Below are 13,922 nucleotides of genomic sequence, written 5' to 3'. Positions count from 1 at the left end.
GATAACTAAGGCTGGTACTAAATTAAGTACTATGTGCTCACTTTATAGAACGTTTCATTGGTTTTACATTATAGAGCTCATAACACCACTAACCTCAAGCTGATCTCAAACTGAGAATAGTTCTAGAATTCCAACTTATTCATGAATCATTTAAGTGTGAATGCACTTGGACTATCTAGAAAGAATACATATTACTAGCTCATTTGCAAAAGACAAAAATAGTTTTAAAGATAAACAGCAATAAAAATTAGATAGAGACAGTTTTATATTAAATTCCTTCAGAGTATTTAATCTAATCCAAGAAAATCATAGAGAACATTAAATAGCACAGGTAAACTATATGAGTTATCAGGAGTTTGTGCATATTCAAGAGCAAGCATTTTACACAGATTTCCCTTGCTACCAGATGAGACATGTTAAGCACTATATACATACGAGAAAATGCCTCAGGTATTTCCTCACTTAGAGCTCTGACAAAGATGAGAGAAACAGCCCAAGTCAATTCTACAGTTCTTCCACTAGAATACAAGCTTTACCAAAACAGAAACTTTATTTTGTTCACAGATGTATCCTAGTGATTAGCATAAAGTAGGTACTAAAAGAAGTGTGAAATAAATGCATTAATAAACTAGTCAACATAAATGCAATTTGCAAATGAGCATGCTGCCAAAGCTAACCAGAACTAGAAATGGTTACAAAGGAAAACTAACAAAAGCCAACAGTTAACTCAAAATTTCCTTTTTTCTTCTTAAAGAAAAATAAAATTAGTTCTACTGAATTATATTACCAAACACATGTAAAAAATATCTCCACCACACTCGCAAGGGGAAACTGAATAACAGAAGGGTAGAATTAAACAGTTGAGAAAGTGTCCATATATCCTGAACAGAATTAACATTACAGAAAACATTCAGATACGTTTCTAGAATATAATGGTGATCTTTATGGTTCTGAGAAGAAATTATCAAAACATTTAACTAGGTATATGAAAATAAAGGATATAACAGTAGAAACTATTATGAAAAATAAAGTGCTCTTACGAAATACAAAGTTAAATAAGTCTTTGATAGTCAATTTTTTAAGTTTGTCCCAAGTACCCTTTGTACCACACACACACAAAAAAGCACAAATTTTAAAATGGCATAAATTTGAAAATTTCAGAATGCCACAAATTTGAAACCTTTGAAATTTCTAAGCTTGAGGGTCTGATTCAGAATCAGAATTAATCCTAAACCCTCAAGTTTAGAAAATGTCTACTTAATCTCTTAACAATTACAAAATAAAGTCTATTCCCTTAAAAGTCGCTCTTGTGTGCCAAACCACATAAGCAGTATTAACACTTGTGGTTTATCTCTAAGCTTCACAACTATATGGAAGCTCTCAACTCTGACTGCGCATTAAAATCACCTAAAGACTTTCTGGGAAATACAGATACCCAGGCTCCATTTCCAGAGTCTGAATTTGGAGTTTTTTCTTTGTTTTTTAAACCTAATCTCCCCAGATGACTTCCATGGGCAGAAAAGGCAGAGAAGCATGAGTCTCAAGAAATCTTTACTGCGAGATTATGTCTTTCAAATCCATGTTATGTTTCTTTCTGCTAACAAATTTTAAAAACTCACCCCTTTCACTCATTCCTATGGCCTCTCTCATCTACAAGAATATTAAGCAACAAATAAAAAATACAATTCACATAAAACAATCCTGAATATCTAATCTAGCAAAGTCAAAAACCACCTCACAAGTCACAGACAGTAAAATCCTGTGGTTTCATCTTTCCTTGATACCTTGCATCTGGTTCTGAGAAGAAGCTACCCTTTCAGTAGAAATAGCACACACACACACACACACACACACACACAAAGGACAGGCACATGTGCAAACTCATCATTATCAAAAACTAATGAATTATTATTTACTTCTTAAATGCTAGTGTTTATTAGAAATTATAAAATACAAACTTTTGAGTATGAGAATGATTCACCAGGCCAAACATGAAAATCAATTTTACTTATAACAATTTTATCTATATAAGTAGTGGGGCCAGCACTGTAGCATAGCAGGTAAAGTTGCCACCTGCAGTATCAGCATCCCATATGGGCACCGGTTCAAGATCCGGCTGCTCCATCTCCTATCCAGCTATCTGCTATGACCTGGGAAAGCAGTAAAAATGACCCAAGTCCTTGGGCCCCTGCACCCGCATGGGAGACCCGGAAAAAGCTCCTGGCTTCAGATCAGCACAGCTCCGGCCGCCAAATGGGGAGTGAACCAACAGATGGAAGACCTCTCTCTCTCTCTGCCTCTCCTTCTCTGTGTGACTCTGACTTTCAAGTAAAATAAATAAATCTTTAAAAATAAATAAATCTTTAAAAATAAATGTAGCAATAGCTGCTCATTTTTTTGAATGAGTAAACATGGATAATTCCTAATTCAGAACAAAATTATTAAGATAGAAAATACCTTTTCGAGCCGGCGCCGCGGCTCACTAGGCTAATCCTCCGCCTTGCGGCGCCGGCACACCGGGTTCTAGTCCCAGTCGGGGCGCCGGATTCTGTCCCGGATGGCCCTTTTCCAGGCCAGCTCTCTGCTGTGGCCAGGGAGTGCAGTGGAGGATGGCCCAAGTGCTTGGGCCCTGCACCCCATGGGAGACCAGGATAAGCACCTGGCTCCTGCCATTGGATCAGCGCGGTGTGCCGGCCGCAGCGTGCTGGCCGCAGCGCGCCGGCCGCGGCAGCCATTGGAGGGTGAACCAACGGCAAAGGAAGACCTTTCTCTCTGTCTCTCTCTCACTGTCCACTCTGCCTGTCAAAATAAATAAATAAATAAATGAAAATTTAAAAAAAGATAACTACATTAGAATTTAAAAAAAAAAATACCTTTTCAAAACACAAAAGGAATAAGCAAAAAAATTAACATTTTAACTACATAAATATTCAATATTTAGAAAGAGATCCACAAATAGAATGGTTGCATCATAGAACAACTTACTAGAGCATATTTGTGGTAGTATGTGAGTTCTACATTCTATGAGCTGTATCTCTCATGTGAACTAGAATCTACAATCTTGTTAGTACTATTAGCTCAGGTCTTTACTATTAATCACACATAGATAATCACCACATAACAAATATAAATTAAAATACAGATGGAAAAGGAAATGGGCACTTAACACATATAAAGGGGAGACTGCAATGAACTTTGAAAATCCGAATAGCACAAAAATTAGAAAATAGTAATGTACTCCATCTCCCCCTGGTGCTTTAAGATGAAATAGCATGATTTTTAAAATTTTACTAGATTTAGAAAAATGAGCATGAAAGACAGCCAAAACAATTTTTAAAAGTGTTTCTATTTTCTGCCATTAATAACTACAAAATAGGAACAACAAACAAGAGATGGAAAAGGAACATAATTAAAATTTGAGAGTTATACAAATTAATCAAAGCAACAAATCATCCTTCTAACAGAGGCACAGTAAACAATTTTCTTTGCACTCTTGTTTATTAGTATATTATAGCAAATCAGTTTAAGATTTCAAGATTTAGTTCTTACCTCCATTGGTATGTGGTTTCTTTTTAAATGAAACTGTATTAATCATGTCCCACTCTGCTTCATAACTGTTCAGATATTCTGATCCTCGATGAGCTCTTTCTTTTGGGGCCTGGGTCCATTCTACAACAGAACTGGAGTCCTAAAATAATAACAAAAATATGAAATATGTAAAGTCTAAAACTGGAATTTCATTTGACTCTATAACATCTCCACCATTTCTACTAAATTAAACTTTGTGGGTTGTGGCAGACATCACTAGTAGGAAAACCAGACACTCTTTCCTATCCTTTATTCCCTTGCTCATATTTACCAAAAAAAAAAAAAAAAAAAAAAAAAAAAAAACTTACCCAGACTCCCTTTCAGTTAGGTTTGCAAAAAAAAACATGCAAAAGTCATCTGTACATCTGTAGGCTCTGGAAATGCTTTGACTTTCATAATAAAAGCTTCATCTCTTTTCCCCTTCATCCTACTTTGCCACTGTGAAATCTAAAACTATAGTAGCCATAGTGTAGCAAGGGAACTACTATAAAAGGCTCCCATCCAACAGACTCAGTAATTTGAGGAAAACAATTGTGTTCTCTCACTGGCAATCAAAAGGAGCTAAAAGCAGCATATCTAAGTATATAGTTCTACAGAACTTTCATTTTCAAAAGAAAAACCAAAAGTCTAAAATGCAGTATTAATAATTTGACTAAATCAAAACATTTGACTTCTATACAACAAAAGACATCACACATAAAGATTAGCAAGACTGCGATAAAAGGCTTTTGAAAAACAAAAGAAAAACATCCAAACCAATTCCTACCAATTTAATTAGAAATAGATTAATATCAAAACAGAAAAGCAATAGTTTGACTAGGTAAGTCTCCCTCCCCCCAAAAAACAGAAACCCATAGAAAGATGTCCAACATCAGTAACAAAGAAAAATAAAATAAGAATTCTATATTTTTTACCCAATTTAACTTAAAAAATACTATCATATATGGAAGAGAGTGAGAGAAAATGGACTATCTCCCATCATTGATGAAGATGCTCAACAGCACTGACACCAGAAGGGGCAATTTGGGCATACTTACTAAAAATTTAAAATATGCATGTGTTTAACCACATCAACTCTTTTCATCTTCTAGAAAAAGACTCACATATGCAGACAATAAGCAAATACAAGGATTTTCATTGCACCTTTGTTTAAGTATAAACTTGAAAAAATTCTAATGTCCAGCAATGGAACAAATGAACTAAGGGATACGCAAGGAAATACTAGATAGTAATCATATGAGTGATACATGTTAAAATGTATACATTTAATTATGTGTCATACAACATTTCCAGTAAGTGTCCGACAGTATCTATGATGGTGGTCCCAGAACATTATACAGCAGCAGAAAAATTCCTATTACCTAGTGATCTTGTAGTCTCATAATACCATAGTGTAAAACATTACTCACATGTCTATGGTGATGCTGGTTAAACAAACTCATTGTTCTGTCAGCTGCATAAAACTACAGCACATACAATCCTGTACAGTACATAATACTTCATAATGATAAATGGAACGGTTACTAGTTATGTATTTACTTTACTTTTTATGACTGTCACACTTTTAAAAAGTTTACTGTGAGACAGTATGCCTTATTACACCAGCAACAGCTTTCTCCATCACATTTACCATGTCTCTTGACTGGATCAAGAGGTCACAGCAGGTGATGTACCTATACAATCTTCATTTGTGTAAATATACACTATTCATACAACACATTTCTCTCCTGTTATTAAGTAAAGCATGGCTGCATATTCAACACAAAATAGTAAATACAGTGAGAGTTGCAAAAAGTGTGTGGACTATAACAAATACAACATATGCAATGAGAAACATGCATAAGAATGTAAACCATTCTACATACAAATATACTCTATAGATGTATGTAAAGATAAAGGTCTAGAAATATATATACTGAACAAGGACAGAGGAAGGAAAAGATTCTGGTCAAGCAAGAACTTCAACTTATTATTTGAACTTTTAGCAACAGGAATATATTTTAGCAACAGGAATATATTTTTGTGTATCTCTCCTATAATTTTTAATAAGGGAAAAAGAAAATTAGTAAGAACATAAAGATATGATAAAGGAGTAAGAAAAATTAAGAAATAAGAAATAGGGGCAAGTGTCTGGCATAATGGTTAGCTTGAGACACCTGCATTCTATGTTGGAGTGTCTATATTCAAGTCCAGGCCCTACTCTCCATTCCAGTTTCCTGTTAAATATATGCCCTGGGCAGTAGCAGGAGATGGTTCAGGAAGCTGTTGGGTCCCTGTCACCCATGTGCAAGACCCAACCTGGATTCCTGGCTCTTGGTCTCATCCTGGACCAGCCCTGGTCAGGGCATTTGGGGAATGAATAAGCAGATAAATATCTAACCACCACCTCCTATTCTATGTGTAGCATAGAAACACAGAAACACGGTATCCACTATGAAAGAAAGTGAAGACAGAAAAACCCCCAGTAAAAGTACAAAGGAAATCCAAAGTAAACAACAGGAAAATTTATGGAAAAATGGCAGGGTCAAGTAGTTACTTATCAATAGTCACCTTGAATGTAAATGGCTTCAACTCTCCAGTTAAAAGATATAGACAAGCCAAACAGATTTAAAAAAAACAAGAACCTTATACATGCTGCCTACAAGAAACACATCTCACCAACAAAGATACATGCAGACTGAAAGTGAAAGGATGGGAAAAGATATTCCATTCCAACAGAAAGCACCAGAGCATGGTGCTGTCGTGTAGTGGGTAAAGCCGCTGCCTGCAGTGCCAGCACCCCATGTGGGCGCCAGTTTGAGTCCTGACCACTCCAGTTCTGATCCAGCTCTCTGCAATGGCCTGGGAAAGCAACAGAAGATGGCTCAGCATGGGAGACCTGGAAGAAGCTCCTGCCTCCTGGCTTCGGATCAGCTCCAGCTGTTGTGGCCATCTGGGGAGTGAACCGGTGGATGGAAGACCTCTCTCTCTCTCTCTCTCTCTCTGCCTCTCATTCTCTCTCTTTGTAACTCTTTCAAATAAATAAATAAATCTTTCAAAAAAAAACCTCCATCAACTGATGGATGCATAAACAAAATGTGATAACCAATAAAATATTATTCTGCACGCACGCACACACAAATAAACAGATGAACCTTGAAATCACTATATAAAGTGAAACAAACCAATCACAAAAAACACATATTACATACATATTGTTTAAAGGTAATGTCCATGGTAGGACAATTGTTAGAAAGTTGATTAATAGTTGCCACAGCTGACTACTAATAGAGTTTCTTTTTGGAGAATGGTGGGAATATTCTAAAATTAGATATTGAAGATGGTTACACAACTGTGGCAATATACTAAAATTTAATGAATTGTATACTTTCAAAGGATGAAGTATGTGAATAACGTCTTGATAAAGCTGTTATTTAAAAAACGGTATTTCCTCATCATACTTTTTTCCTTAAATACCTTTCTAGCATAGAGAACACTAGAAGAATCCAATGCATCATCCAGTGGTCTCCAATCCACTATTACTTCAGCATCCTGGAGGAAAAAAATGTGAACTATATTTAGTATTCAGCAATATGCTACATTCTTACCCACTTATTTTTTATTCCCTAAATCTAAAATAAAAATTTACCTCATCAAATTTCAGCATTTTAAGTATGCTAATATATGTGAACCACTGTTTGACAAATTATACATATTTTTTAGGTTCTTCCTAGTTTTAACTGTATTATTATAACTTCTACACAATAAATTGAAAAATATTCCTTGTCATTTTACTGGTTTACCTGAAGAATTTCATTTCTATCATTTCCCTATTAAATTTACAACTATTGTTAAATTACACAACTGTATCTTACACACGAAGATCAACCTTTCTGATAATGCCCCAAAGATGGACCACTACCAAAAACTATTCAATTCTAGTAAATACTAGAAACTTACCTTTTCTAAAACACGTAATATTCCTGAAATCAAGCTGTCTTGGTCATTGGTCTTTCCACAAGATGAGTGAATATATACTCCTTCCTGTTCATATATAATCTAGAACAATAAAAATAAGATTAAGCACACTATTTGTATTCAGTATTATTACAACATTGTTAAAAATTCTTTTAAGATTTTATTGATTTATTTGAAAGGAGAATCACAGAGAGAGGGAAAGAGAGAAAGGTCTTCCATCTGCTAGTTCATTCCCTAAAGGCTGCAAGGGCCAGAACTGAGCCCATCCAAAGCCAGGAGCCTCGGGGCCTCCCAGAAAGATGCAGGGGCCCAAGCACTTGGGCCATCCTCCACTGTCTTCCCAGACCATAGCAGAAAGCTGGACCAGAAGAGAAGCAGCCAGGACGCAAACTGGTACCCACATGGGATGCCAGAGTCACAGGCATAGGCTTGGCCTACTACATCAGCCCCATTTGTTAAAAATTCTAAAAGATATTTTTGTATAACATTTAGCCAAGCTTTCAACCATAAAATGCTTGGACTGCAAGTGTTTCAGATTTTGCTTTTTTTTTTTTCAAATTTCAGAGTATTTGCATACACATAATGTTGTAGAGATGGGACCCAAGTCTAAACATGAAATTCATCTATTTCATGAAGATCTTACACATATAGCCTGAGGATAATTGTATATAATATTTTTAGTGTGCTTTATTTTGACTGTAATCCATCACATGAGGTTGGATGTAGAATTTTCCACTTGTGGCATACGTTGCTACTGAAAAGTTTTGGATTTTATAGCATTTCAAGAGTTCAGATTTTTCAATTTTAGGGATGCCTAATCTGTATTTAAGGAATATCAATCATCAAAACATCAAACATCAAATTTGAAAACATCAAATAAAAACTGGACAGATGTTTGCTTTTTAGCTTAGTGATAATTAAAATCTTGATTTTTTTCATAATCAAAGATGTCAGATTAACTGCTGTGTGTCTCAATATATAAATTCTTAAGTAAAATATATAAATACTTAAGTAAAAGTATTTTTTAATACTTTTAATATACTTTTAAGTAAAAGTATATTTTACTTAAGTAAAATATATAAATACTTAAGTAAAAGAATGCATTCAAACCTGAAAATATCCAAAAACAGATGAAATACAATGAGGAATCAATACTTCTCTCAATTATTCCCATAATAGCACATTTTCATTGTAGGATCACTTTGGTGTGTATTTTAACATAGTGGCAAAGAAATGCAGAAAAGGTTAAGAAAATTTATAGTAGTGATGAGGACTACAAGGAATAGCTAGCATAAAGTAGTTCAATTCTACAAATATTTACTATGTGTTCTTCTATGTAAAAGTATTCAAAAGACTACAAATCATGAGCATGATGAAAATATGACCCTTTAAAAAAGTGCTACAGGAATATAAGAGAGACTCAGGAATTTATAATGAAGCCTTATTTTTTAAATGCATAATGTCCTAAGTTAAGATTTCATCCTGGTTATTCATTTCATACTATTAAACTTTTTTTTAATTTTGAAAATAAGGAAAATAAAATAGTCACTTCCAGACATAAGTACATTTGACGTGTTTAAGTTTGGAATATGGTGTTTTTCCATGTCCACAGATCATCCGTTAATATAATCACGTTAACTCTTCAGAATCATGGACCAGGAGCTGGCGCTGTGGCATAGCAGGTAAAGCCGCTGTCTACAGTGCCAGCATCCCATAAGGGCACCGGTTCAAGACCTGGCTGCTCCACTTCCGATCCAGCTCTCTGCTATGGCCTGAGAAGCAGTGGAAGATGGCCCAAGTCCTTGGGCCCCTGCACCCATGTGGGAGACCCAGAAGAAGCTGCTGGCTCCTGGCTTCAGACAGTAGCAGCCATTTGGAGAGTCAATCAGCAGATAGAAGATCTCTCTCTTTCCGCCCCTGCCTCTCTGTAACTCTTACAAATAAATAAAATCTTAAAAAAAAATAATCACAAGTCCACAATGAAAGAGAAGCTCTACCAGAGCCAATTCACTGCCTCCAAGTTCCTAGCTGTATGGGAAAGAGCACACATGCACTTATTTTACCTAGCTTTCATGGAACACTTACGTACCAGGCACGCCACTTGTTACAACTAAATCTTCACAAGAACCTCAAGTCAGGTTCTATAAGTATATTGTACCATATCATGATAAGGAGGCCAACTGTGTGAATAAGAAAACTGAAAACGATTAAACAACTTGCCCAAGGTCAACGATACAAATAATAAGATATGGTGCAGAGATGAAAACCTAGGCAGGCTGACCCCAGAAAACTGTTCTTTTAGCTACTACACTGTGAAACTTCCACATTACTTTCACTATCCCTCTTACAACTTCGTTATGTTATTCAATTGTGATATAAATGTACGTCAGTAAAGAATATTTCTTGTAATCAAGATCACCAGAAAGTTCTGACTTCAAAAACCCAAAACAACATGGTACCTCATAGATATCCACAATTTATATGTGTCGGTTAAGAATGTAAAAATTAACTTAAAATGGCTTTTTTTAAAAGATTATTTTATCTATTTGAAAATCGGAGTTACATAGATAGAGAAGGAGAGGCAGAGAGAGAGAGAATTTTCCATCAGCTGGCTCACTCCTCAATTTCCAAGCCAGGAGCCAGAAGCTGGTGCAGGGGTCCAAGGACCTGGTCCATCCTCCACTGTTTTCCCAGGCCACAGCAGAGAGCTGGATCAGAAGTGGAGCAGCCAGGATTTGAACCAGTGTCCACATAGGATGCCGGCACTACAGGCAGCGGCCTCACCCGCTACGCCACAATGCCGGCTCCATAAAAATGGCTTTCTTTGCAGTAGTTCAGCACAAGACTGTTCTTGTGCTTCTGTTAAGCAGAAGGCAAAGACTGGGGATAGAATGAACTGGGAAAGGGTTGAAAAAAAACTTGTCGTGGCCGGCGCCGCAGCTCAATAGGCTAATCCTCCGCCTGCGGCACCGGCACTCCAGGTTCTAGTCCCGGTTGCCCCTCTTCCAGTCCAGCTCTCTGCTGTGGCCCAGGAGTGCAGAGGAGGATGGCCCAAGTCCTTAGGCCCTGCACCTGCATGGGAGACCAGAGGAAGCAGCTGGCTCCTGGCTTCGGATCAGCTCGATGCGCCAGCCGCAGTGGCCATTGGAGGGTTAACCAACAGTAAAAGGAAGACCTTTCTCTCTCTTTCTCTCTCTCTCTCTGAACCAACAGTAAAAGGAAGACCTTTCTCTCTCTTTCTCTCTCTCTCTCTCACTGTCCACTCTACCAAGAAAAAAAAAAAAAAACTTGTCGTTTGTATGGAGATGAAAAAACTTAAGCATACAGACACATTCACACATAGGTACAAAGATTGCGTGTGTGTGTGTAAATAAGAATATTCACAGCAGCATTATTTTCAATATCAGAGGGAGGGCAGAGAGTTGAGGAGGGAAAGGAGAGTATAAATCTAGATGTTCACAAATAGGAAGATGATGAAACATATCCAAGGGATATCCATTTATGGGGAATACTACTCAGGAGCTGAGGTAGATTAAATGGATGGGCAAGCAGGTAGACATACATGAGCAGATATACTAGGAAAAATCAACAGTATGATGACAGTTACACTTTTTAAAAGTATCTGATATCTGTGTGAAATAAATAGTGCAAATTCTGGAAGGACACACTTCAAACTGTTAACAGAGGCTAATTCTGAAGAATAGAATAGGGAAGACTAAAAAGGAAAATAAATTTAACTTTTTATATTAATGCCTCCAGCTTATTTGAATATTTCAAGATAAAAAGGTTTTAAAATAATTTAAAGCATAATAAATATGTTTATATATTTTAAGTATAAATATATTTATATTATTCATATAATAAAGTATATGAAAAGGGGGAATTCCAGAAGTATAAACTAAACTTTCTAGACTTCAGTTTGTCAATTTATAAAACAGGAGTTGTGTTACATTATTATATCTGACTGAGGCCACAGAATGAAAATATGAAAATTTAAATCCCTTAAAATCTCAAGCCTTTTTCACCAATGGATTAGTACTTTGTTATCTCATAGCAGATAAAAGTACATTTATTTGCCAAGAAAAGCTCATTAACAATGCAATTAGCAATGCAGTTTAAACTTCTGTGACCCTATTAACATTAAAGAGATTCTGGAACCCTAAAGAAGTAAACCCTACAGAATCAAATGAACACTTTCCCCAAAACACATTAAGCAACTCTCTTTTCCATACAATTGTTGGCCAATTATTGCCTATTTTATTTGATATTTAAGAAAAAGTTTAAAGAGTTTCCTAAGTAATTTGTCTGAGAAAAATCTAAAAAGTATTAAAGTAGCAGGCATCTTACAGAAAAAAAAAAAAAAAAGGTCAAAGCCTCACCCATTCATTTGTTGTGTTCCTTTTAAGTCCTCAGCACTTTTTAAGGGACAAATTATACATCCACAAATTCAAAATTCCAAACCTATTTGTAGTCCTTAGAAAGTAATCACATTTACTTTCTAATTCGAAGTATTAGTATTACCATTTCTATCAAAAATAGCAGATGGAATGAAATTAATAAGATTACTAATTTGTACCAGCAACTAAACCTTATGATGTCTTACACAGCCTTCCTTATCTGGATCCTGCATTCCAGGACTCAAAAGAATTGGGAAAGAAAGTGTATCTGTATAGAACATGTGCAGACTTCCATATCATTATCTCCTAAACAATACAAAGTAACTACTGTTTACATGGTATTTACACTGTATCAGTATTATAAGCAATCTAGTGGTGACAAAGTGTACCAAAGGATTACGCAAGTTATGTGCACACTATACCATAGTGTAGAAAGGACTTGAGCCCCTGCAGATTTTGGTATCTGTGGGGAGGTCCTGGAAGAAATTTTCCTCCTATACTGAAGGACAGTTATATTTTATAAGTCTTAACAGCACAGAAAAAAAAAAATAAGTTGCATCGGGACACAATTTACTTCAAATATAAAACAAGTTAGTGATAACAATAACTGAATAGCACTTTGTTTTCAAGGTACTGATCTCATTTAAATCCTATAGTATCCTGAAGGAGTCTCAACAGATCACATTCTCTCTATCTTTATTTTATAAGAATAAACTGAGACAAGAGCTATTCAACAACTTTACTCAAGACCATATACTTGGGGCCAGCGCTGTGGCACAGTGGGTTGACACCCTGGCCTGAAGCACCAGCATCCCATATGTGTACCGGTTCGAGACCTGGCTGCTCCACTTCCAATCCAGCTCTCTGCTATGGCCTGGAAAAGCAGTAGTCCTTGGGCCCCTGCACCCACATGGGAGACCTGGAAGAAGCTCCTGGCTTCAGATCAGTACAGATCCGCAGCTCCAGCGGTTGTAGTCAATTGGGGAGTGAACCACTGGATGGAAGACCTCTCTCTCTCTCTCTGCCTCTCCTCTGTGTAACTCTTTCAAATAAATAAATAAATCTTTAAAAAAAAAAAAAAAACCACATACTTAAAGGAAGGAGTTAATTTCAAATTTTCTAACATGTTCATACCATAAATCTCAACTACTGCCTCAAAAACTACCAAAAATTTCTGTATGGCTTTTCTATATAAAAATAATTTCTGGAATCATTTACATGCACAAAATAATGCTGCTTCAGAACTAAAAACCAGTGGATGGAAGCACTCTCATTCTCTTTCCTTCTCTCTCTCCTCTCTCCCCTCTCTGTAACTTTGTCATGTAAATAAAAAATCTTTGTTTTTCTTCTTTTAAAAAAGTCTTTTTTAAAAAAAAGCAACTGACAGAATGGAAGAAAATATTTGCAAACCATACATCTGATAAAAGATCAATATCCAGAATATACAAGGAGCTCAAGAAACTCAACAATAAACAATCCATTTAAGAAATGGGCTAAGGATATGACAAGACGTTTTTCAAAGGATGAAATACAAATGGCCAGCAGACACATGAGAAGATGCTCATGACACTAGTGATCAGGGAAATGGAAATAAAAACCACAATGAGGTTTTACCTCATCCCAGTTAGAATGGCTATCATACAAAAATCAAAATAAATAAATTAATAAATAAAACAAAAGAAACAGTGGTGAGATTGTGGGGGAAAAAAATACACTGACACACTGTTGGTGGGAATGGAAACCAGTACAACCACAATGGAAGATAGTATGGAGATTCCTCAGAAATCTGAAAATAGTTCTACCATATGTCCCAGCCATTCCTCTCCTGGGAATTTACCCAAAGGAAATAAAATAAGCTTACCAAACAGTTATATGCACTCCTGTGTTTATGGCAGCTCAAATCACAATAGCTAAGATATGAGATCAACCCAGATGTCCATCAACTGATGCCTGGATAAAGAAAGTGTGGTATATACATAC

At 36.1% G+C, this 13,922-nt stretch overlaps 1 protein-coding gene across 4 annotated transcripts in view; it reads right to left on the bottom strand.

The window, feature by feature from the left end:
* Nucleotides 1-13,922, bottom strand: part of TBC1D15 (TBC1 domain family member 15) — a 72,064-nt gene that overhangs the window by 43,586 nt on the left and 14,556 nt on the right. For all 4 annotated transcript variants that reach the window (XM_051845670.2, XM_051845672.2, XM_070052639.1 and 1 more), the window contains exons 2-4: nt 7,528-7,626; nt 7,045-7,119; nt 3,550-3,688 (exon numbers count right to left, since the gene is read on the bottom strand). In XM_051845670.2, coding sequence (XP_051701630.1) covers nt 3,550-3,688; nt 7,045-7,119; nt 7,528-7,626 — 313 coding nt within the window. The remainder of the gene's footprint in view (nt 1-3,549; nt 3,689-7,044; nt 7,120-7,527; nt 7,627-13,922) is intronic.

This window comes from Oryctolagus cuniculus, chromosome 11, assembly GCF_964237555.1.
Source record: "Oryctolagus cuniculus chromosome 11, mOryCun1.1, whole genome shotgun sequence".
NCBI classification, from domain to species: domain Eukaryota; kingdom Metazoa; phylum Chordata; class Mammalia; order Lagomorpha; family Leporidae; genus Oryctolagus; species Oryctolagus cuniculus.
The sequence above is the reverse complement of the archived record's forward strand: the minus strand, read 5'-3'. Positions and strand labels throughout refer to the sequence as shown.